This window comes from Protopterus annectens, chromosome 1.part0 (assembly GCF_019279795.1).
Source record: "Protopterus annectens isolate FY-2018-M chromosome 1.part0, PAN1.0, whole genome shotgun sequence".
NCBI lineage: Eukaryota > Metazoa > Chordata > Ceratodontiformes > Protopteridae > Protopterus > Protopterus annectens.
Genome location: NC_056725.1, coordinates 136,396,883 through 136,420,149, shown reverse-complemented (window position 1 = coordinate 136,420,149; position 23,267 = coordinate 136,396,883). Strand labels below are relative to the sequence as shown.

Below are 23,267 nucleotides of genomic sequence, written 5' to 3'. Positions count from 1 at the left end.
GCCTGGGCATCGTGATCAGAGCGCTCCTCCATGTCTGTCTTCATGTAGTCCAGGGAGGTACGGCTCAGGTCATTCACACCAACATGGACAATGACGAGTCATATTTGTACTTGTTCTGGAGTGACCTGAGTGTTTGTGTTATGTGGCGGATCCTGGCACCTGACAGGCAACTAACAGTAACCTTCTTGTTCAGCCTAGTGAGTGGGACGTCAGTGTGCCTGACTATAGAGTCACCTATTACTAGTGTGTTGGGTATGTTATTTTGCCTTAAGGGCTGTGATTGTGTGGCACACTGGTTTTGTGAATTATGTGTTTCATGGTTTGTGTTGGGGGGGTGGAGGTTGCTTGAATGTCTGCTTTGGAGGTCTCTGTTGCTTTTGCAGATTTTTATTTAGAGCCTCCGAGTATATTTTTGTGTATTCGTGTGTTTTTTGCCAGTGCTGGTTTCATAGGTCTATGTGAGACTGGTGGTGTGATGCAAGTAATTCCCTTCTCTTGACTGCCTGGTCCAGTCTTGGGTTGAGAGAGCTTAGCCTCCAGTTTGGCTGTATAATTGCATCTCTCGCATGTATTAGTGTTTGGTGGAAGGAGTAGAGGGTTGTCTGTGTACATGAGGCAATTGTAACATTGCCTCAAAATGCCCAGATTCACCAGTTGGACTGGAGAGTACACCTGAAACTGCCCTTTGGACATGCCTGGATAGGTACAGTGAACTATTTTACTGATTGGCTGGTAACTATGGAGTTAGAGAATGGCATATGGTATTATTTTATGCAGCAAACAAGATCTGAGGTAACTCGGGGTGCATCATGGGATAGGGACTTGGTGTCGAGCTACTTGAAATCCTCGAGCTTTGCAGTAGGTGCCGATTCGGAGCCGAACCCATCAGTAAAGAATGAATGTTATGGTAAGTACATAACTTCTTTTTAATTTGTTTCAAATGGGGGACTGGGTCACATAGCTAAATTCTGTTCCACTAATACTGACGTGGATGTTAAGAGTAGAAAAGTGAAAAAAACAATACGAGTGCTACAAATGAAGTTGTATTTAAGGACTGTATTAAGACTTCAGTTAGAATAATTGTTTGCATCATGTCATTGTGTTAAAACCAAGCTAGTGAAACATACTGTATATTTGAAAAGAAATTAAAGTTCTACTAAACTCTGGCAACATGTTTATTACTCTAGTCAAAAGTCCCTTGGTATGTAAGGGTAAGATTAACAGCAAAAAATGTAGGTAATATGCATTTGTGGTGATAGAAAATGTTTCTCAAGTGTGTAGAAATTCAGAGAGTTCTAGGAAAACTTCTACATCCTGTGCTGTGACCCCTGATTTGACTTGTCATATTAGGAAAAGATTTTTTCCCCATTGTGGAAAGTGTGGAATGAGGGAGAGTCCATAGATAGTGTGTAGTCAGCTGATATACCTAATAAGAAAAAGATTAAGTGACAGTTTGATATGCTCAAAAAGTAAAAGAATGGGGGTTGGGAGAGCAAGGTATTAACATTCCTATAGAGGTCTAGAATCAAAACCAGGAGAAAGGAGTTAGCATAGAGGCTACAAAAGGGTGTATAGTCTGGTTGGGATTAAGATTAGAAAAATGACCTTGTGTGTTACCAGAACCGTAACACAGTAATTTGAGGTGACTGTATAGAAACTCAGGTGTACGTAACAATAAAGGTTAAGAGTGGAAATACATTTTGATCTGAAGTAGGGACTTCATTTTTCAGCAACCTTTGGGTCTTGGATCCGACTTCAGATCCGAGCCGGCAACTTACTTTACAGCTTATGGATCCGAGCTCCTAGCTCCTCCCCTTACCCATAATCCCCTGCCAACCCTGATTGACCTCAGATCTAGTTTGCCGCTCTTAGAAGAGACAGCTGGATTTTAGAGCTCCTGGCGACTTACCAGATAAACTTGTCAATTTAGAAAGTTTTTTGGTTTAATTGAACAGTGTGTGTGGTTTAGGATCCCTTTTCGTTAATTTTATTAATGTTTACTGTAATTCCTCCCCTCGCTAGTTCGTAGAGTGTGTGTGTGTTGCTTGTGTTTTTGGGGCCTGGTGTGTTTGTGTAGTTTATTTTTTCTAATGTCAGAGGCCCCAAAACCCATTTTTTCTAAGTGCACCGAGTGTGGCCATAAGCTTTCACCGGTGGATGGCCACACTCTGTGTGTTCGGTGCCTTGGGGTTGAACACCTGTCCTCTGCGTGTTCCATTTGCGCAGCGTTCAACCCCAGGGCACTGAAAGAGCGGAGGTCGAAGCTGGTCCTGGCGGGACTTTTGCCTCCGGTACTCCCGTGGCTTCTCCTCAGTCCTCGGTGGTAGCCACTGCTGCCCCCCTTCCCTCGGCTGGGACTCAAACTCCCACTAAGACGCCGGAGGAAAGGGAGGCCAGGAGGAGAAGAAGCACCACAAGCGGCAGGCCGAGGCCTCCGCTTCGGGCCCCCCCCCCCCAGCTAAGCGGGCTTCTCCCTCCACGGCTTCCAGATCCCCTCCTCCTCGTATCCGATCCCCTTGCTTTTCCCCGCGACCCGAGGAGGAGGAAACCCGATCTCCGGCGAGGTCATAGAGGCGGCATTCCCGGCCTGCCTCGGTGGCCTCGTCGAGATCTACTTAGTCTTTCTGATGCAGACTTGGACGGGATGATAAGGTTCATCCAGGCCCAGCTGCAGATGGGAGTGCTCTTGCCCCCCCCTTTGGGGGGGGGGAGCTCGACACCTTTTTTTGCTCCGATAGCTCCTTCTCCGACCCGCTTCCCGGGTTCGGAGCGCTCTGAGCCGGGCAGCGTTGGAGCCGGGGGTGGGTCGGCGCTGACAGTACTGAATACTTCGGATCCTACCCTGCCCTCGAGTCTGTCGGATCCGATCTCTCTGAGCCATGGCCCGAGCTTCGGATCCTAGGGATTCAGTGTGCCTTTGGCACACGAGTCCTTCGGATCCGATGGCCTCTGCGCCGGTTCCGATTCCTTCATCAGATCCGAGTGGGAGTCGGCTTTTGGACCCCAGGGAGAGCGGCTCCCCCTCGGCCTTCGATGCAGTGGAGAGGGCTTTGTTGAGAGCATCCAGACCCCCGGTCCTTGCATCGGCTCCACCCTTCACTCCCTCTCTGCTGGGTCAGGCTTCCATCACCCGGCCACAGGGACAGCCTGCTTCTATGTCCCAGGTTGTTTCACTGGAACAGGATATTGCTGGTGAGACCTCCTCTGACAGTCCCCCCGAGGAAGTGCCTTGCAAGCATAAGTGTAAGAGGAGACACGTGGACTCCCCCGAGTCCTTAACAGAGGACACTGACTTGGTTGAAGGGGAAGGCTCCCCAAGGTCACCCCCCGAGGATGTCTCCTTTGGAGACATCATGGAAATGCTCAGGCTCAGGATCGAGGGGGGGGTCTGCCCCCAAGGCTTCCTCCAACGAGTCCGTGTTCCCGGAGGCATTCGAAGCAGGGCCGTCTACCTCTTGGTTGTCCCCTCCGGCGGACCTTATCACCACCAGTGCGTGGAAGGAGCCGGACACTGTGGAGCCAATCCCCAAATGCCCGGATAGAATTTTGAGTCTCCCTGCAGACCGGTCCCATTGGAACAAGGGTCCCCCGTAGATGCCATGTTGATGGCGGCAGCCACCAAGAGAGAATTGGCTCAGGAGAGCCCCTCGGTCCATCCACCGAGCAAGGAGTCCCGCTCGATGGATCGCCTCGGGAAGCGGGTATTTAGTTCAGCGACCTTCTCAGTAAGGTCCCTGAGCTACATGGCACATGTCATAAGGATGCAGCGAGATCTTATCAAAGAATATCATGCTTCCCCCCCCAGAGTCCATGTCGGCAGAGGACGAGCAGTTGTACTCCACTCGTATGGCCACTCTAAGATCTGTCTCAAATACCTCTATGCGGCATTTGTCCCACGCCACAGAGGGAGCCGCTAAAGCCAGCGGAGCGGGTCTAGTCATGAGACATCAGGCCTGGCTCTGACATTGTGACTTCGCGGAGCCCTTTAAGGCGTCCTTTGCGAATGCCCCCTTTGATGGTTCTGCCTTGTTTGGCACGACCGCTCATAGACACTTGTCCAGAGCGAAAAGGACGGGAAGACGTTGTCTGCTGTCGGAGTCCGCTTCTCTGCTCCCCAGAGGTCCTTCTCCAATTACCAAAAGGGACAGAAGAAGATGTGGTTCTGGAAATCGCAACATTCCCATCCTGCTCCAGACAACCAGTCCTTCCATGGTAGAGGAGGACAGGGAGGATGCCGCCCTAGAGGCAGAGGGGCCCCGAAAAATTTTGGGCCCAGAGAAACCTTCTCTGATCGGCCCACGCAGCAGCCCTGAGGGGTTGCCCGACTGCTCCACTCTGGAGGCAGTCGGGGCGCTTCCCGAAGCACCTGGCGGCTTGGGAGTCCATTACGTCAGATCGCTGGGTGCTTCGTATCATATCCAGAGGTTACAAAATTCCACTGCACCATGTCCCCAGACTCAAAAACCTCCCCGATGTACCACCCGATCAGAGGGAGGCGGCAGCTGCTAGAAAAAAGAGCTATCCAGCCCATCCCCCCAGATCAGCTCGGATTAGGGTTTTACTCCATGTTCTTTCTGGTGCCAAAAAAGACTGGGGACTTGAGACCGATTCTTGACCTTTCACTCTTGAACCTGTCAGTAACCAAAGAAAATTTCCGGATGGTCACCCTTCAATCCATTCTCCCCCTCTTGCGGGAGAGCGACTGGATGTGCTCAATAGACCTCAAGGATGCGTACTACCACATTTTAATGGACGACGATCCAGGAGGTTTCTCCGCTTCCGGCTGGGAGCCAGTCACTATCAGTTGTGGGTCCTTCCCTTTGGTCTCACCACAGCCCCCAGGGTGTTTACCAAAGTGTTAGCAGTGATAGCGGCCCACCTGAGACTCGGGGAATGCAGGTCTTCCCGTACCTGGAATGCTGGCTCCTGTCCGCCCCAACAAGGCATCTACTCTGCGCAGCCAGAAATTACTTTCTCCGGCTAGCTCCCCAGCTAGGCATTACGATCAACATGGAGAAATCCTCCCTTGCTCTGACACAAGTGATAAAGTTCATAGGGGCCAAACTAGATAAGAGAAGTCTGCGAGCGTTCCTCACTTCGGAGCGACTTCAAAACCTGAGGCTTCATGTGCGGGCCATCCTCCAATCAAAAGCCCCACCAGCAGAATTGGTCCTGAGGGCGCTAGGCTCCATGGAGGCAGAAATAACTCTTCTTCCATGCGCTCGTCTGAATATGAGGGTGCTACAATAGACCCTTTTAATCCAATGGTCCTTTCAGTTTCTTCCCCTCAGTCACCCTATCTCACTCAGCAGGGCTTGTAGGAGGGCCCTCTTATGGTGGCTCCAGTCCCCGGACCTCCATACGGATCGACCCTTCTGCACGCTGCCTCCCCTTGCCTCGGTTACCATGGATGCCTCTCGCCTCGGGTGGGGGGAGGCATTGCTCAGGCAGAACAGTCCAAGGCACGTGGAACGACACAGCGACCTCCTTGCATATCAATGTTCTGGAGATGAGGGCGGTGCTGTTGGCATTGCAAACGCTTCAGAACCTTCTCCCTGTAGGAACTGTTGCGATACAGACGGACAACATGTCAGTTGTCTGGTACATCAACAAATGGGGGAACCAGGTCCTACCCTCTCTGTCGAGAGGCCATGAGGGTGTGGGAATGGGTGATCTCCACCAACCGCTTTCTTATCGCAACGCACATTCCGGGACGGTCCAACATTCTGGCGGACAAGCTCAGCCGCACTGTTCTTTCCCCTTACGAGTGGTCTCTCAATTCCCAGGTAGCGAAGCGGATTTTTGCCGAATGTGGGCAACCCTGCTGCGATCTTTTTGCCACTCCCTCAAATACGAAATGCTCCAGCTTCTTCGCTCTGATTTCCCCCCCTCGGGGAAACCCCGAGAGACACTCTAGTGCATGCTTGGCCTCCCGGTCTACTTTATGCCTATCCTCCTCTACCCCTGATGCTGAAACTTGTACAGAAAGCCTCTCGGTTGGGGAGCAGAATGATCCTCATTGCCCCATTCTGGCCTCATCAAACTTGGTTCCCTTACCTGTGGTCTCATCTGGTGAATCCTCCCTGGATTCTGGATCCCATTCCGGATCTAATGTCCCATCCCTTAGGTCTACCGACCCTGAATCTGGACAACCTGAAGCTGACAGCTTGGCTGCTCCAGTTCCACTTAGTCAGGACTCCCGGCATCTCTTCACCAGTTAAAGCCATCTTGGTGGCAGCACATAAACCTTCCACTAGAAAAGTTTATCGCAGTAAATGGAAGCGTTTTTTCCATCTGGGCGGAACACCATAACATAGACCCCTTCACGGCTTCGTTACCGTCCGTCTTGGATTTCCTCACCGGACTTTTTCAATGGGGAGCTAGCTGTTCTACGGTCAAGGTTCAATTGGCAGCCATTTCTCATTACCATGTGGGACACGAGACAGGTCCCTTGATGACTGCGAAATTATGTAAAACCTTCCTCAAGGGTACTTTCCTGCTCAGGCCTCCTGTCAAGGAAGCTGTACCCCCTTGGGATCTATCACTAGTCTTTCAAGCCTTGACTGCCCCTCCCTTTGAACCAGCTGCCTCGGCCGAACTTAAATACCTTTCCTGGAAAACGACGTTCCGTACCGCCATCACTTCAGTGAAAAGAGTTTCCGAACTTCAGGCCCTTTGTGCGAAACCTCCCTACTTGATTTTTCATCAGGATAGAGTGTACCTCAGGATCAATCCCTCCTTTCTTCCTAAGGTGGCCTCAGAGACAAATATCAATCAGTCCATTAACCTGTCAGTTTTCTTCCCCAAGTACCAGAATAAAGGAGAATACAAGCTGCATTCCCTAGACGTGCACAGACAACTGTGCTTCTACATTCATAGGACTGCTGGTCACAGACAATCCGATCAGTTGTTAATTTCCTTTGCCAAATTCAATTTGGGTAAAGCTATTTCTAAGGTCACCTTATCACGATGGATTTCACAGTGTATTCTTCTGACCTATGAAACGTCTGGGAGGCCCACACCTCAGGGAGTACGGGCGCATTCTACTCGCTCCATATCTACTTCTGCTGCCTTTAGATCTAGAGTATCTTTGGATGATATTTGCTTTGCAGCCACTTGGGCCTCATCTCATACCTTTATCAACCATTATAAGCTGGACGTTATTTCCAGAGGGAAAGCATCCTTTGGCTCCGCAGTGCTCCGGAACATCCTTCCATGATGGCCGCCCGAGATTCATGTAGCTAGGGACTCTGTCCCAAAGGTTGCTGACAAATGAAGTCCCTACTTCAGATTAAGAAGTTATGTACTCCCCATAACGTTCCATCTGAGTAGGTGACTTCATTTGTCTGCAACCCATCCCCCCCTCCTTCCCCCTGGCATTCAGAAGTTAATTCCTGAATGTCCTTTCTTGGTCCCTTTCGGGACGCTTTTGGTCTGAATTTTGGTATAAGGGCAAGCTTGATCTGAGGTCAATCAGGGTTGGCAGGGGATTGTGGGTAAGGGGAGGAGCTAGGAGCTCGGATCCATAAGCTGTAAAATAAGTTGCCAGCTCGGATCCAAGACCCAAAGGTTGCAGACAAATGAAGTCACCTACTCAGATGGAACGTTATGGTGAGTACTTAACTTCTTATTCTAAGGCACCTGTTAAGGTAGGGCAACAGATAATGAAAAAGTGAGAAAGTGGTACCCACTCAGGAGAAGATGGTGGGAGAACAACCTAAAAGAAATGAAATTGCAAAAGGAAAAGGCTCACATCAAGGTGCAGTGTTCTGTTGAAGCAAGAAGATCATTTAATCAATAAAAAAAAAAAATCATGTTCTTATCCACTATTCTTGATTCCTGATTTTACAAGGAATATCCCATACATATAGATGCATCAGTGGTAGGTCTTGGAGCAGTGTTGTCCCAGAATATTTAAGGTGAGGAGCATTCTGTCTTTTGCAACAGCATAGATGTGTTGCAAGATAAGGAGGGAGGAATTGTAGTTTTAGGAGAGTTCTTCAGCTTGAGTGGTCCTAATGCATACAGCTATGTCCTAGAGGCTGCAGAAGATAGACTACCTCTTACCATATCCTCAACGGCAAAGCAGTTGCTGTAAATACTTGAAATGAACAAACTAAACTGTAGAGCATCACTTTTTAACATGCATATAATTCAGTAGTGAAAATGGAAGCATTATATAATGTGAATTAAAATATATTTTCAAATACTACATTATTTTTAAATTGGGAATATAATCTTAAGTCTACTGATCTATATCATGTTTTTGCTGTCAGTTTGTAATTTTAAAACAGTTGTAATCAGACCAACGATTTCCTAGTAAGCAATTAAAAAAAATCAAGTTTAAAAAGAAAGTAAACTAGTCTTGAAGTTCGTGACAAGCCAGCTTACAGCTGGATGAAAATTTAGTTACTCTTATTTTTCCTTCAGGTAAGGAAGAGCTGTGCAGTCTCCTTTGTAACCCATATTTGCCTTTTTTTCTTGCATGTTATTCCTTAACTGTGCTGCCTTGAATTCTTTAGGTAGAGTGCTGTACCTCCAGCTTTTATCCATCTTGCAGACCTTGTACCGTCTCATGTTTGCATCCATTTTGAGTTTACGTTTGTTTTATTTTTGTTTGTATGTGCATGCATATATATTGCCTATGTGTATATATACCTGCAAACACATTAACATAAATATGTATAAGTAAAACATGTAATCAACTGCTGTAATTCTCTGAGGGGAAGAGACTAGGGCACTTGGTCTTTTGAAAATCCTGGATAATGAAACACTTGAATTAAACACACACAAAAAAGGCTTGTGAATCGATGTGATGCAATATGTGTAGATATGTTGTTAGATACAGTAAACCTACCCCTGTTAAATGCAGCTGAAAAAGCAAGAGTTAACAAAGTTGAAAAATGGTAATGCAGTTAAATGCGAAAGAAAAGGTGTGTGTGTGTGTGTGTGTGTGTGTGTGTGTGTGTGTGTGTGTGTGTGTGTGTGTGTGTGTGAGAGCATACCTCTTAATAATTTAATTCCCAAGAATTTTGGTCAGAAGGGGAAAAAAAATAATTTGGATGAGAAATGGTCATTGGCACACATTATATGAACATTAAGAAGTATGAATCTATAGTTAGCTTTATTTATTGAATATAACCAACAGTTCTTCAGAAAATATACTACTGTTCTTCCCTTTAAGAACATTTTGAGACAAATCATGTACCTTCTGCAAAATCGGTGATAGTTGAAAGGCTTTGGGGGGGGGGGGGTGAGTGCCTTGCCTTTTTTTTCCATTCTTCATTAAACAGTATATTAAACTAAAGTAAACATTAAATGGTACGTAAACCTTTCCACCATGTTAAATACAATTTCTTGTCAAGTAACTAATTTTCTTAATATTGTGGTTAGCGATGAATCTCACGGTACTGCGACATTTCAGTGCTAATAATTGTACAGCCATGATAGCTACTTGCAAGAGATGGCATATGGGGTTAGTGGTTTAACAAAAAAGTCATACAGTTCTTTACTTTGTACTGCAGACAGTGCAACTTGAAGGCTGCTTCAGAGAAAGAGCAGAGCTTGTTTTTTAAAGTTGTGTGGTTGGAGCTATCCCTGACTTGTACTTGCAAGGGGATGTGTATTTGAGGAACTTCTGAACTTGGCTAAAAGCACTGTCCCCACAATTTCCCATGAACAGTTGAGGCATAACAGTTTGAAAAAAATCTTGATCATGGATGATTAAAAAACATACCAGCACTACAGCATGGCTGCACATTCATTTATGCAGAACAAGTTTCCCTGCATTCCCCCAAAAACATAGTATAATATGTACTAACTCCACAATCTAAAACTGTGGGGAAAGGAGAAACTTCCCAGAACAGCTCCCTGTAGTCTCACACTGTGAACCTTCTGTGCCTATAATTTATTTTACAGGCTACAGTGACTAATTTGGCAAATTCTAATTAACAGATTAGAGCCCAACTCTGTGAGATGAAGGATGAAAGCCTAATTGTGACTTAGGCAGTCTGAGTTCAGATTGCTGCCTGATACTGGAGGAACTAGGCAGGCAGGAAGTAAGAGGAGTGAAGGGGGCTTAACCTACGCACCTAGGGGAGGGAGGTGCACACTTTCAGAGCACCGAAGGAAGGTCTTATTTTTTGGTGATGGCCACGAAAACTCTCTCCCATGCTTTGTGGTTGGTGGGTGGGGTTGCTTGCTGGCAGCATATCTTGTGGAAATGAGGGAACATGTAGTGCAGCCAACTTATTGCACAGCCCCTTCCCTTGCATAACTGAGCAAGCATAGGGAAGTTAGCACACAAAACGAAAATTACCTCAAATCATCTCTATCACTGCTTACATGATGGCCTTTTCTATCCATCTCTGTCAGTGATAAGAGAATGAAAGAGTCAGCAAGCTGAGAGGGAGCTTTGGCAGGCAGCAGGGGCAGGGAGACCAAAGTAAAATAAAATTTGATCAAGTGGCATTCAAGGAGCTTTGGTATAATGGGTCCTGCAGCACTAGAAAGCCCTAGACAATGCCATTTTAAGCTTTAGTTGATACTTTGTCATCCTTTCTATGAGTTAATCTTTGAAGATTTTTGACTTAACTAATGTAGCCTGTGTACAGTATGTGAAATTTGAGGCTTACCTGATCACAAATAGTTTTGCCGAAAAGAGAGAGCTGTCCCAATTGAGACGGTGTATGGGAGTGCCAAGGTTAAAAGAGCCCATCTACAGTGGACCTTACAATATTTGTGGAGTCTTTGTAAGACCTACCTGCAGAATGCACATGAATACATATCGTACAGTTGATTTTAGGATCAGATTCGTGTCAGGTTATGCTTCTGGCTTTAATTGTCCATGTTGAATTTAATGCACTACCTGCATACCTGTACTTTTTACCCTTTGTTGAATGCTGTAGTTGACTAGCTTTTCAGAAATAGTGACATCCTGTATATTTAACATCTGAGAATAACTTGGAGGAGGAGACTTTTTTTTCCATTGATGTGGACAGGCATTTTTTTTATGGGTTCATGACTAATACTTGTCTGTATCTGTAATTCGTAGGTGATCCTAAGCAAGACCTTGCATATGAACGCCAGTATGAGCAGCAGACCTACCAGGTAATCCCTGAGGTAATAAAGAACTTCATCCAGTATTTCCAAAAAACCCTTTCGGACTTAATCCATCAGAAGGCGTACGAGCTGCAGGCTAGTCGTGCAACCAGTGATGTCATTGAGCAGAAGGTGTATGAAATCCAGGAGATATATGAAAGCAGGTATGGAGCTCTGTTTAAGTGGGTTTGTTTTTATATCCATGGTTAACAAAGTACTCATTTGTTTTGTATTGGCTGTCTACTGCTGTTTTGCCTTTACCTGTACTGTAGTTTGCAGCATGCTGCTTTTAACAGTTTTGTTGCATTATTATATGACCTATGCATAAAAGGGTGAAACCCTTTGAAGCATATGGCCCATGTTCATCTAATGGAGAGGCAGGAGAGGAATGACTAGGTCTTTACCTTCTCATTCTTCTCTGGAAGAATCCTGTGGGGTGCCTGTTATCACTGCTTTGGTGGAAACCAGGGGCTTGTAACAGAGGCATCCTCAACTAAGGTAGATGGAATATCCAGGAGTATGCCACCCTTGATGTGGGGGCAGCTTCTTTGTAATGCTTATTTGCACACCAATATCATACCGTCAGAGTACACAAGGATTGTTGGGGTATAACTAAACAGAAACCAACCAGCAAGCTGCTGTAAAACAGATACACACGCCTGCCACTGTCTTTTGGTTACAAGACAGAACACAGCCTGGTAGCCATGCAACTTTCCAAACTGAAGAGAACTTTCTTGGGGAAAAAGGAAAGAATGGATCATTGGGGTTATACAGAATTTCACTGGCAATGGAGGATGGGGAATGTAGTGTATTAAAAAAAATTCTTTAGTGGATAAATAACGTGTCCTGGTATTGTGCAAAAGCAGTACATATCAAAGGCTAGATCTTAGCATGGGTGCTAACTAGTTGTGGCAGCTTGGATTATGGAGAGCTTTATGTGAGTCACGTGCAGAACTTTTAAGATTTGTACAAAAAAAGATGTGTGGAAGGTTAGAAGTGACTGTAGTATGAATCGCCTTGTTACTGCCACAGTTAGTCAGTTTCTTGATGCCCTGTATCATTCCAGATGCATTGTGTTTGCCGCAGTTTGACATTACTAGATTTTAAAGTCTGTATTGACATCATCGTTTAGTTAGTAGTCCATCAGACTGTTCTCAGTCAGTATGTAGAGATAAACAGACTCCATGTGTTCGTATCCCTAAACTCTTGGCTAGGCTTATAAGGGCCTCAGAGCCTATAGCCAAGTAACTTCCTATGATAAAAAACTGGAAAAATGGCATCATTTGCACTTGGTCTGGTCTCTTGAAGCCCATTCTGATCTTGAGTTTTTTATTATGACATATTACGGATAGTGGAATTGTTCTTTAGAACAGCTCTGTAGTTGACAGTATGTGGTTGGTAGTGGCTCTGGGGGTTCAGAAGAATGTCTTCCTGCCTTTCAGATGGATAAACAGAAGTGCTGTATATGTAGAACTTATGTTTCCAGGACTATACTACATTCTTCAACATCTTCAGTATATTATGTAATGCTAAGAAGCCTGTGCCTTGTGTACCTTTTGTAAGGGAGTTTTAGATCGTACTAGAGAGTTTGAACCCGGAGTCTTCTGGGCCAGTGAGTGTAAACCTAAATTGGCTGCTTCCTCTGATTCATGGGGCTGACCATCTGATTGTCTTTGCACCATGTTACCACACGAGAATATGTGAAAGGAGGACATTGTTTGTGCTTACACCTAGAATTTGACTTGCATGTGACATCGTAGTTGTTATGGTTCTATGTTTTGCTGGCTGCTTTTTTACTTGAATACATACCTCTCAACTGTAGAGATATTTGTAGAATGTCCAGATTTTGCCTTCATATTTTTGATCTATTTTTTCATAAAGTTGTTTTTTTTTTCTGGCAAATCATCAAAAAATTGAAGTCAGACTCAGATATAAAGATATGTACAGACCCAGATATAAAAATGTTTTGATGTTCTTCATCTCACATTGCTGCAGTCCTTACATATGGGTAGTCCGCTGTCCTCGGTCGGCCCGAATACCAAAGTATTAGGCTGGCGCAGAACTGACATCAGAGCGTCAGGGTATAAAAGCGCATGACCGGCGTCATATCCTTTCTTTTTGGCGTGGTCCCAGCGCAGTCTGAAATTTTATTCTGAGTTTCAGACCGAATCCAAGTTGGGCTAAGTACCCTGTTGGGGAATATTTTTGTTTTTCTTGCCTCAGTTATTTACGGATGTCAGAAAAGTGAATAATTGTATTTCTTGTGGGAAACAGATACCGCATAGAGATTATCATTCTCTTTGTATTCCTTGTTTGGGACCTGAGCACGACGTAGTCAGGTGTCGCTTTTGTGCTAGGTTTAATAAGCGCACCATAAAACGTAGGTTAGATTGCACTAGGCTGGTCTTTGGTAAGCGGTGTAATTATAATATGCCATCGGATCCTCCGACGCCCGCTACCGCGAAGAAGCGCAAAGATAAATCTGTGAAGTCAAGACAGGATGAGGGACGCGGTTCTTAGAAGCTCGTGGAACCGGTGGATCCGGCCGAGGCTTCACTTGAGTCTCAGGGGGAGACTTTGATTTTGCAAGATGTGGCCTCTCAGGAGGCAGGTCAGGCTGAGGGGGCCTCTCAGGTTTCTGTTCTCCCTTCCCTTCCTAAGGTGGTTAGGCCCTCTCCTTCTGTCTCTAAAGCTTCTTCCAAAGGCAGGACTGGTTTGTCTTCCTCTGGTGTCGGTCCTAGTTCTGCAGGGTCTGTACCTAAGAAGCACATGCTTAAAATGGCAGAAGATTTGATTACTTTAATTAGAGATTCTATGCCCCCTCCTGATAAGAGGCCTAGGGTGGAGCCAGAGTTGGAAAGTTTGGATCAGGCCTCTGATGATTCAGAGTCTTCGGCTGAAGACATTCAGGATTTCCCTCCTTATTCTGATTCTGATGCAGAGGATTCCACTCCTCCTGCTTCTCCTCCGGAGGATTTTTCTTTTTCAGAAACTCTTCATTCTATGAGGGAGCATTTTAAGTGGGAAGGTCAGGATTTCTCTGATTCAAGGAAGAGGCTTAGGGAATTCTTGTTTCTACCACAGCATAGACCCTTGGCTATACCCCCTGTTTTGGATGTCGTTCAAGATGTTTTCTCAGAGGCTTCCCTTAATCCAGATTCTCTGCCTCCTGCGCCAGTTAAACCGGATAGGTATTACAGGGTGCCTGAGGCTCATAAATACCTCTATAAGAGTCCTAGGGCAGACCCAGAAACTATTAGCCAGGGACCTAAGGGTGTCAGAGCCTCTGTTGTAAAGAATCCGGTTCCTGTAGATAAAGAGGCTAGAGCTTTGGATAGATGGGGTAAAAAGGTGTATACCTCTTCTACTTTAGCAATGAGGGCTTTGAATTGCCAGTTTCATATGTTGAAGTATCAGAATTTTCTCCTAACTCAACTAAAATCTAAAGTGGATGCTTTAGCAGAGGGCATAGAGTGTAAAGAATTACAGGATTTGGTACATGTCTCTGAACAGGTGGGTAAACATTCTTTGCAGTGTGGTTTTGATGCTTTACAGGCTTCTTCCAGGGTGGCTGCCACTGGTTCAGTTCTTCGCAGGCACGCCTGGCTTAAGGATCAGAATTTGTCAGAGCATGTTAAAACCAGAATTTTGGATGCTCCTTTACGGTCTGAAGTTTTGTTTGGTCCCCCTGTGGAGTCAGTCTTGAAGAAAATGGAAGACAAGGCTAAGTCTATGCAGACTGTTAAAGATTTTTTGCAGGTGCAGCCTCCAAAGTTTAGTAGAAATTGGCCTACTAAGGGGTGGGCGTATCCTTCCTCTGATTCTCAGTCTAGAGGTAGATCTAGGCGTGGTAGGGGCAGAGCTCAGAGTACCTTCAGGCCTAGAACATGGAGTTCACCTGCACAATCTTCGAGTGAGGGCAGGGGCCAGTCCTTTCGTAAACAGGCCCAATGACCTGCATTTTCAGCTGCCAGATTTTTCTTGCCTGGTAGCTCCTTTGGGAGGAAAGTTGGCACTCTTCAAGCAAAACTGGCTTTTACTCACCCAGGACAAATGGGTATTGGACATTATAAACCGAGGCTACAAGTTTTATTTCCATACATTGCCTCCTTTCAAAGGCATGCCAGACGTTCCTCCTCAGCAAAGGGTAGAGGCTCACAAGCAAATTTCTTTACTTCTTCATATGGGAGCTATACAACCGGTTCCTCTGTCAGAGGTGGGCCTAGGTTTTTATTCTCGCCTGTTTCTAGTACCAAAGAAGGGGAACACGTGGAGACCGATTTTGGATTTATCTATCCTCAACACATATCTGGACATTCCAAAGTTCAAAATGTTGACGTTGCAACAGCTTTTACCTCTGTTGGGCAAAGACCACTGGATGGTAACTCTGGATCTCAAGGAGGCTTATCTTCATGTTCCTATCAGGCCCAGTTGCAGAAGGTACCGGCTGGGACTTTTCATTATCAGTTCTCTGCATTGCCCTTTGGCTTATCTACTGCGCCCAGAGTGTTCACAAAGGTTCTGGCTCCAGTGATAGCCTTCTTCAGGTTAAGAGGAATACAAATTTATCCTTATTTGGACGATTGCCTGATTCTGGCTCAAGACAAGGACGAACTTCTTCATCATCTGCAGTATGTGATGGCAGTGTTAAGATGCCTAGGGTATTCTGTGAACGAAACAAAGTCCAGTCTAGTACCCTCTCAGGACATGTGCTTTCTGGGTGTGAGACTGAATACAGCTTCCCAGATGGCTTTTTTTTGACCCCGGACAAACAAAAGAATCTTACTCTTTACTTCCATCAATTGTTTCTTCGGTCCAGGCTGACTGCAAGGACAGTCCTTCAAGCCTTGGGGTTCATGGCATCTTGTATTCTGGTGCTTCCCAATGCCAAACTACATATGAGGAAGCTTCAATGGTATCTCAAAAATGTATGGACACAACACTGCCAAGATCTGGACACTGTCATTCAAATAATACCTTGCATTCAAAAGGAATTTTTGTGGTGGGCTCAGGAATGTCACCTAAACAAGGGACTCTCTGTGACCCGACCAGAGGCAAGTCAGATTCTAACGACGGATGCCTCAGACAAGGCTTGGGGAGCACATCTCAATGGAAAATGGGTTCAAGACACGTGGCCTGCCAGACTTCAACATTTGCATATCAACTTGAAGGAGATGTTAGCAGTCCAATTTGCATTGATGGTTTTCAAGGATTTACTTCTCCCAGGACAGGTATTGATTCAAACAGACAACACAACTGTCGTGGTACATCAACAAGCAAGGGGGAACACATTCGTACCCTCTTTGCAGGCAAGCGATGATTTTGTGGGAGACTGCTCTCAGTTTACAACTCCATCTTCAGGCAAGGTTTCTACCAGGAGCACAGAACTCCTTAGCAGACGTGTTGAGCAGACAGATAGTGGATCCCCACGAGTGGAAATTGGATCCTCATGTATTTCGAAAGTTGACAGTGTTATGGGGAACTCCAGACATAGATCTGTTCGCTTCTCCACTAAATTACTAGGTGCCAAAGTTTTGCACAAAAATGTTTCATCCCGCAGCTTGGAGGGTGGATGCTCTGTCATTCAGTTGGAGCAATCTTCACGTCTATGCCTTTCCGCCTCTGCCTCTCCTTCCGAAGGTACTCTTGAAGGCCAGACAGGACAAGCCATCCATGATTCTAATAGCTCCAGATTGGCCTCGACAACACTGGTACCCACTACTGAGAAGTTTAGTACGGGAGCCTCCATGGCCTTTGCCTTCGATTCCACACCTTTTGTCTCAGGAGGGCAATCATTTACTCAATGTCAAAATTCAGTCTCTGCATCTAACTGCCTGGCATATTCTGTTCTAGACCCTGGAGGGTCTCAGCTTCCACAACAAGTTTTGAATGTTATTTTGGAGGCTAGAAGGCCTAGTACAAGGAAAGTTTACGCTGATAAATGGAGGAGGTTTTTTATTTGGAGCAAAGCAAAGGACTTTGATGTTTCCAAGCCTGATTTAAGTGTTTCTCTTCAATACCTTACTGAGTTATTGGACAAGGGTTTGTCTTTCTCCTCTATAAAGGTGCATGCTGCAGCCATTTCTGCTCACTATGACTGTGACCCTCCATTATTCTCTCATCCTTTGTTTAAGCAATTTCTTAGAGGGGCAAAGAACATAAGATCCCCACGTAGAGCTCCTACTCCTGCTTGGGATCTCAATTTTGTGTTGGAAAACTTACTTTACAACCTTTTAAGCCTGCAGCTACTGCCGAGTTGAAGTTTGTCATGGAAGACTGCTTTTTTGTTGGCCATTACCTCTGCAAGAAGGGTTTCTGAATTACAGGCCCTTATGGCAGTTGAGCCATTCCTAATTTTTCATAAGGATAGGGTATCTTTGCGTACTAATCCTACTTTTATGCCTAAAGTGGTTTCTAGTGTGGCCTTGAACCAAACTATTCATTTGCCTACTTTTTATGCAAATCCCCAAAATAAAGGGGAGAAGATTTTGCACACTTTGGATATTCACAGGCAGTTGCGTTATTATTTGAGCAGAACTAAAGGGTTCAGGCAGTCTCAGCAGTTGTTTGTTTCTTTTGCTTTGGGTTATCAGGGAAAACCTGTTTCAAAACAAACTATTTCTAAGTGGATTGGTTTTTGTATTGCTTTCTGTTATTCCCATCATGGTAAGGAGATTCCGGCTGGAATCAGGCCTCATTCCACTAGGGCTACTGCCACTTCTACAGCCTTTTTGAGGGGGGTAGCTACTAAAGATATTTTGGAAGCAGCTACTTTGAGTTCAGTGCATACTTTTTCTAAACATTACCACCTTCCTCTTTATTCTAAATCTAGGGCTGGATTTGCCACTGCAATATTACAGGGCATTTTGGCAGCTCCCAATGCTTTGTGATTTTGCCAACCTCCCTTTACCTCTGCTTTGGGATTCTACCCATATGTAAGGACTGCAGCAATGTGAGATGAAGAACATAGTACAGTTTTGTACCTACCATAAATGTAGATGTTCGAAGATCCACATTGCTGCAGTCCAAACCCTCCCTCCTTCCCTCACAGTTTGGAATGGTGGTGTGGTTTGGGTGGTAGTTGTTGTTTGTACATGTGTTTGGGAATTTTCTGTTTTGGCTGTGGCCTTTCTTTTAGGGTCTTCTGACATCTGGGCCAAGAAAAGACTGAGGATATGACGTCGGTCATGCGCTTTTATACCCTGACGCTCTGATGTCAGTTCTGAGCGCCATGACCGACGTCAGCCTAATACTTTGGTATTCGGGCCGACCGAGGACAGCGGACTACCCATATGTAAGGACTGCAGCAATGTGGATCTTCGAACATCTACATTTATGGTAGGTACAAAACTGTACTTTTTATATTGCATCCTATAGCTTGTACATAAGAATGTACCTTTGATTCAAATGTAATTAGAACTTAAAGAAAAATAAGTGATTTATTGGTATCAAATACTCAGTGGCAATATATTACTCACACTAGATCAAATCAAAAGGAAATTTGAGGTAGATTATAAATTGTGGCTACCAATAAAACAAATACGTTAGTACATCACAAATAAGCTGGGATTGATGACACCAACTTTTAAAAATAATATTCCTAAGTACATAGATTTTGTGATACTTTTAATAAATAATACTTAGGACAAGGATATCTATCCAAAATTCACAAGACTCTAAAAGAAACCAAGAACTATACCAATAAGTTATTGGAGTTATTTGTCAATCAAAAGGATCCTGTTAAAAGGATAATTTCTTTTTCATTTTTATCGCCAAGCCTTACTACCAAGTCAGTTCAGTGGAAACTATATGCATGTAAGTCCCTACATAGCTCCTTTCTAACTCCTCATAAATTAGAACTAATATAGGAGAGAGATGGTGATTGTTGATGTAAAACGCATACAAAAGCAGATTGGGAACACATGTTTTTGATTGTCATTCACTGAATAAATATTGGTTTGAAATTATTTCTTTCAAACAATTTTTAATGATGCTTTTCAGTTAATCAAGTCACTAGTTTTGTTTAATGTATCCATACTACAGTGTGTTCCAAAAGTAAAATGTCCTTTAATGTGGGCATTGCTTGGCATTGCACGTAAAGCCATAACAACTTACTGGAAGAATAAAGTACCACCAACTTTTCAAAATTTCAAGAAAATCGCAGTCTTCGTGTCTTGAATGGAAGTAGCAACCATAAAGAAAAGAACTGATAAGAAAACATCATATATTACTTATTGGCAGAAAGGTGACGAAATATTGGACAAAACAAATTGAAGTGATAAGTCAGCACATCATCTTAATACAAATTGTATATGGAAACATGATGTGTATATATATATATTTTTTGTAAATAGTTGACTAATCGATGTTATTTTTATGTCTCACTATTTATGGTTCAATCTATTTTGAAGATATGAAAAAAAATTTATTAAAAATTTCAAGTAAAAAAAAAATTCAAGTCAGAAAATAATGACAGACATTTGAATTTCAGACTTCATGCCCTTTAGAAAATTCATACTAATGCAAAACCTGTCAACTTTCTAAGTTTGTAAGAGCAGTTTTTAAAAATTGTCCCTATTTTTGGCGCTTTGTCCCCCCATTATTTGACTTTGTCCAAATTTCTTGCTTTGAGAGGTTGAGAAGAATGCAAATATTGTGTTTTCAAGCACTTACTTGATTAGCAGGAAAATGTCTGTAGGATCGCACCAGTGTTTTTTTTTTTATTCTGTATCAATCTTTGCTGTAAGTTGTGAAGGCTGTTCTTGCAAGACATATGTGGCTTTTTTTAACAAATAATCTTGTATGTCAGTTGTTTTGTATACAGATTGTTGCATTTGTGAATTTCTCTAGTTCCCCATGCTGCATCTGTTGCCGTTCTAGAAAAGGCATTGTGAATTCACTCTGCAGTTATATTATACCATTTATGCAACTTGGAGGTAATGAAAGGGTTTCCTGTTTTGTGGCAACAGAAAACTGGAAGTCTGTCCTATCACTGTTTCATGTGTATGTTTATATTTGATGTATATAATATGTAAAATTATATTTGTGCTGTACTACCTGATGACAACCTCCAGCCTTTATAGTAAGTCTTAAGCCCATTTGATGTTCATCATTCCCACTGTTGCTGTAGCCTTTAGGCTAATAAGAGTTGTGTCTTGCACAAGACATGACAAGCAGGTCAGAGGCTTCGCAAAAGCAGCAGGCTGCCCTTTAGTTTCCTTTTGGTGAAGTCCCATTTAGGGAGCCCTTCCACACATTTTTTTTGTATATTTCTATTAATAAAATGTAAAATAATATTTAAGATATTTTTTATAACTTATTAGTGGGGCTGCCCCTTATAAACAGGTATATTTTTTATTTTGTTGTTGTTGTCAAGGATTGCTGTTTTTAGCTTGGGTTAATGAGGATATTTTGAGCTAAATTGTACTGCTTGTATAAACTTTTTATATTTTCAGTGAAAGATTAGTGTTGGAAAATGTGTTATTTGGGCAGGAACTACTATGGGTTATGTCGTATTGTATTCATGCTGTGACAACTTAGCTGACATTTTTTCTGTCAGACTGAATTTTCTCTGAAGGTGTTTCTGACAGGAGTTTAGTGCATTGCTTATACATTACAGAGTTTTGGGGAGTATGGGTCTGCTTGTGCATACTGGTTAACAACGTAACTTCCATCTGACTTGTTCCAGTGATTCTTAGTGCTTGCAAAGCATCCTCCTCAGTCACAGAATGGATACTTGAGCTGCTCTTCCTGGCCTGGCATCTGTACTTTGTAGAAAGAAAAAATTACCAAAGAGACCTTGCTGACTATATGGGCTCAGACTTTACATTGGCTGATGGTGGATGACTTTGTAGTGGCCAACAGTTATTCCTCAGGCCGCAAACTTACCTCTCCACCTTTCTTTGGTGTAGTCTTTTAAGCCATCACCAGTTGGGAGGGAGGCACGTCTTCAGCTATTCCAGTGTGTGAACCCGACATGGGAGAACCATTTTTCCTTGGGCATGGAGAGACACAGTGGGTGCTGTTCAGTGCGACTAAAGGAAAAGATCTCTTAATGGGGCAGAAGTACCCTTTCTGAGTCTGCATCAGGCATATCTGTAAAGAAAAAAAAAAAGTTAAACATTATCAGAATATGTGGTGTCTATTAGGAAAAATGCTTTTCTTACCTTAGACAAGAAATTGTTACAGACAGTTAATTCTGATTCTAATCTGGTCAGCCGAAACATTCCTGAGGAAGACATGTTCGATGGTTCTGACATGTACATACGGTGACAGGGCTTCTCCTGCAGATTCTAAAGCTCGTATCTCAGTTTGAGGAAACGTAAGCTTCGCTACCCCTTATATCCAGGATGAATGAGGTGTTTTTATGGGAACAAATAAATGCTCCCTCTTAATAGAGGAGGAGATATAACATGTTACAGGTGGATATGCCTATTTCTCCACTAATGCCAACCTTGGAGAATGTATTACATACTGTATGTAACAATCCTGATTCACAACCCCCCCCCCCAAAAAAAAAGGCTTTATACTCAAACTAACAAGCACTTAAGTTCTCACCTTAGGTTTGACCCAATAGCTATTTCCACTCATCACCTGCAGGGAATAGGCCCTTGGTGTCCTCCAACCCTTCCACTATGGACGAGGAGGAGAAGCTATTGGACATATTTAGTTAGAATTTTTTTTCTTATTCTACTTTAACATATGGAATTTCTAACTGTCAAAACTGTATGTTGAGGTTTGTGGTTTTTTTTTTTTAATACAGATGGTTCCCCCTGAAGTTAGTGCCTGCCTGAGGTCTGTTTATTAATGTTTCTCAAGTGTGTAAACATGCCTTAAGGAGTTTATATGATTGTACATGGTAGTGGAGGACCTGATGATGAAGAGGAGGCTGGACATCTTGTGTGTCCAGGAGACAAGATGGAAGGGCAGTTCAGCAAAGCCAGTTGGCTTGGGATCCAAAGTCTACTACTTAGGAGGAGGGAAGGCTAGAATAGTGTGATAATTGTGGTGAGGGAGAGATGTCAAAAGAAAATGAGGGATGCCATCAGAATTGGTGGCAGACTCTTGGCAGTCGGACTCAAGTCTAATTGATAGGCTGAGATTATGAATACTGCCCTATGCCCCACAGCAAGGTTATGATAGTGAGGAAGAGAGTGCATTCAGACAGTAGTTGCAAGGGATCCCCTTCTTTATTCCTGTTGCCCCACGTATGTGGACCCAGGCAGTCCTCATCCTGTTCATCTGTTTCAATTTGTGTGTTCAAGTCGCACATTTTAAACACCAATTCCTGTTGTCCTGCTTTATATTAACGGGTCTACTTCATAGGATCGAAATTTCAGAAAATCAAACCTCTGATCTTCAAAGACCAGAGGATTAGTCTTGATAATGGGTGACTTCAGTGCACATATTGAAACAGGTGGAACGGGATGAGGACTGCCTGGGTCCACATAGGTGGGGCAACTGGAATGAAGAAGGAGAGGCCATTCTAGACTTCTGTCTGGGAAATGGATTGATAGTCACCAACACATGGTTTAGACGAAATCACATACAAGAGTGGCCATCATGCAATTCTGGTAGACTTCCTCCTAGTAAGAAAAGGGCACTGGGGTAGACTCGGCGATGTGCAAAGTTATCCCTTGTGAAACATTCGACCCACAGCATAAACCACTGGTTGCCACAATTAGCTGGATGCAGTGGTCAAAGAAAACTCTTAAGGTCAACAGAGACCAGGCTAAAGACCTGGAAGCTAATTGGAGAGAAAGCGCAATAGTTCAAGGAATTACTGCAGGCTGTAGCAACTCAAAAAGAAGATGAAATGGGTGGAGTTGAAGAAGAATGGTGGTGGCTCAGTGTAGCATGCGTAGTGATTACAGAACAGATATGTGGCCGAGCCAGGTATGGAAAAAAGGTACATAAGTAAAGCAGGTGGTGGAATGAAGTCCAGGAAGTCTTCAGATAAGGAAGGCATGCAGAAAGAAATTGGAGACAGAAAAGATGGGCCAGGCTAAGAAAGAATACTTGCTGGCTAACAAGCTTTGAAATGAGTTACAATAAAGAAGAAGGCATCTGAGGCACTGTCAGCTTTTGGAAAGTAAGTCAGTAGATGGCACAAATAAACTATATCAGGTTGCTAGACATATTCAGAAAGATAAAGAAGATTGACACCC

General features: G+C 43.9%; 1 protein-coding gene across 1 annotated transcript in view; it reads left to right on the top strand.

Moving 5' to 3' along the window:
- EIF3L (eukaryotic translation initiation factor 3 subunit L) overlaps nt 1–23,267 on the top strand; it is a 602,285-nt gene that overhangs the window by 83,472 nt on the left and 495,546 nt on the right. The window contains exon 3 of the mRNA XM_044089965.1: nt 11,054–11,264. Within this exon, the coding sequence (XP_043945900.1) occupies nt 11,054–11,264 (211 nt within the window). The remainder of the gene's footprint in view (nt 1–11,053; nt 11,265–23,267) is intronic.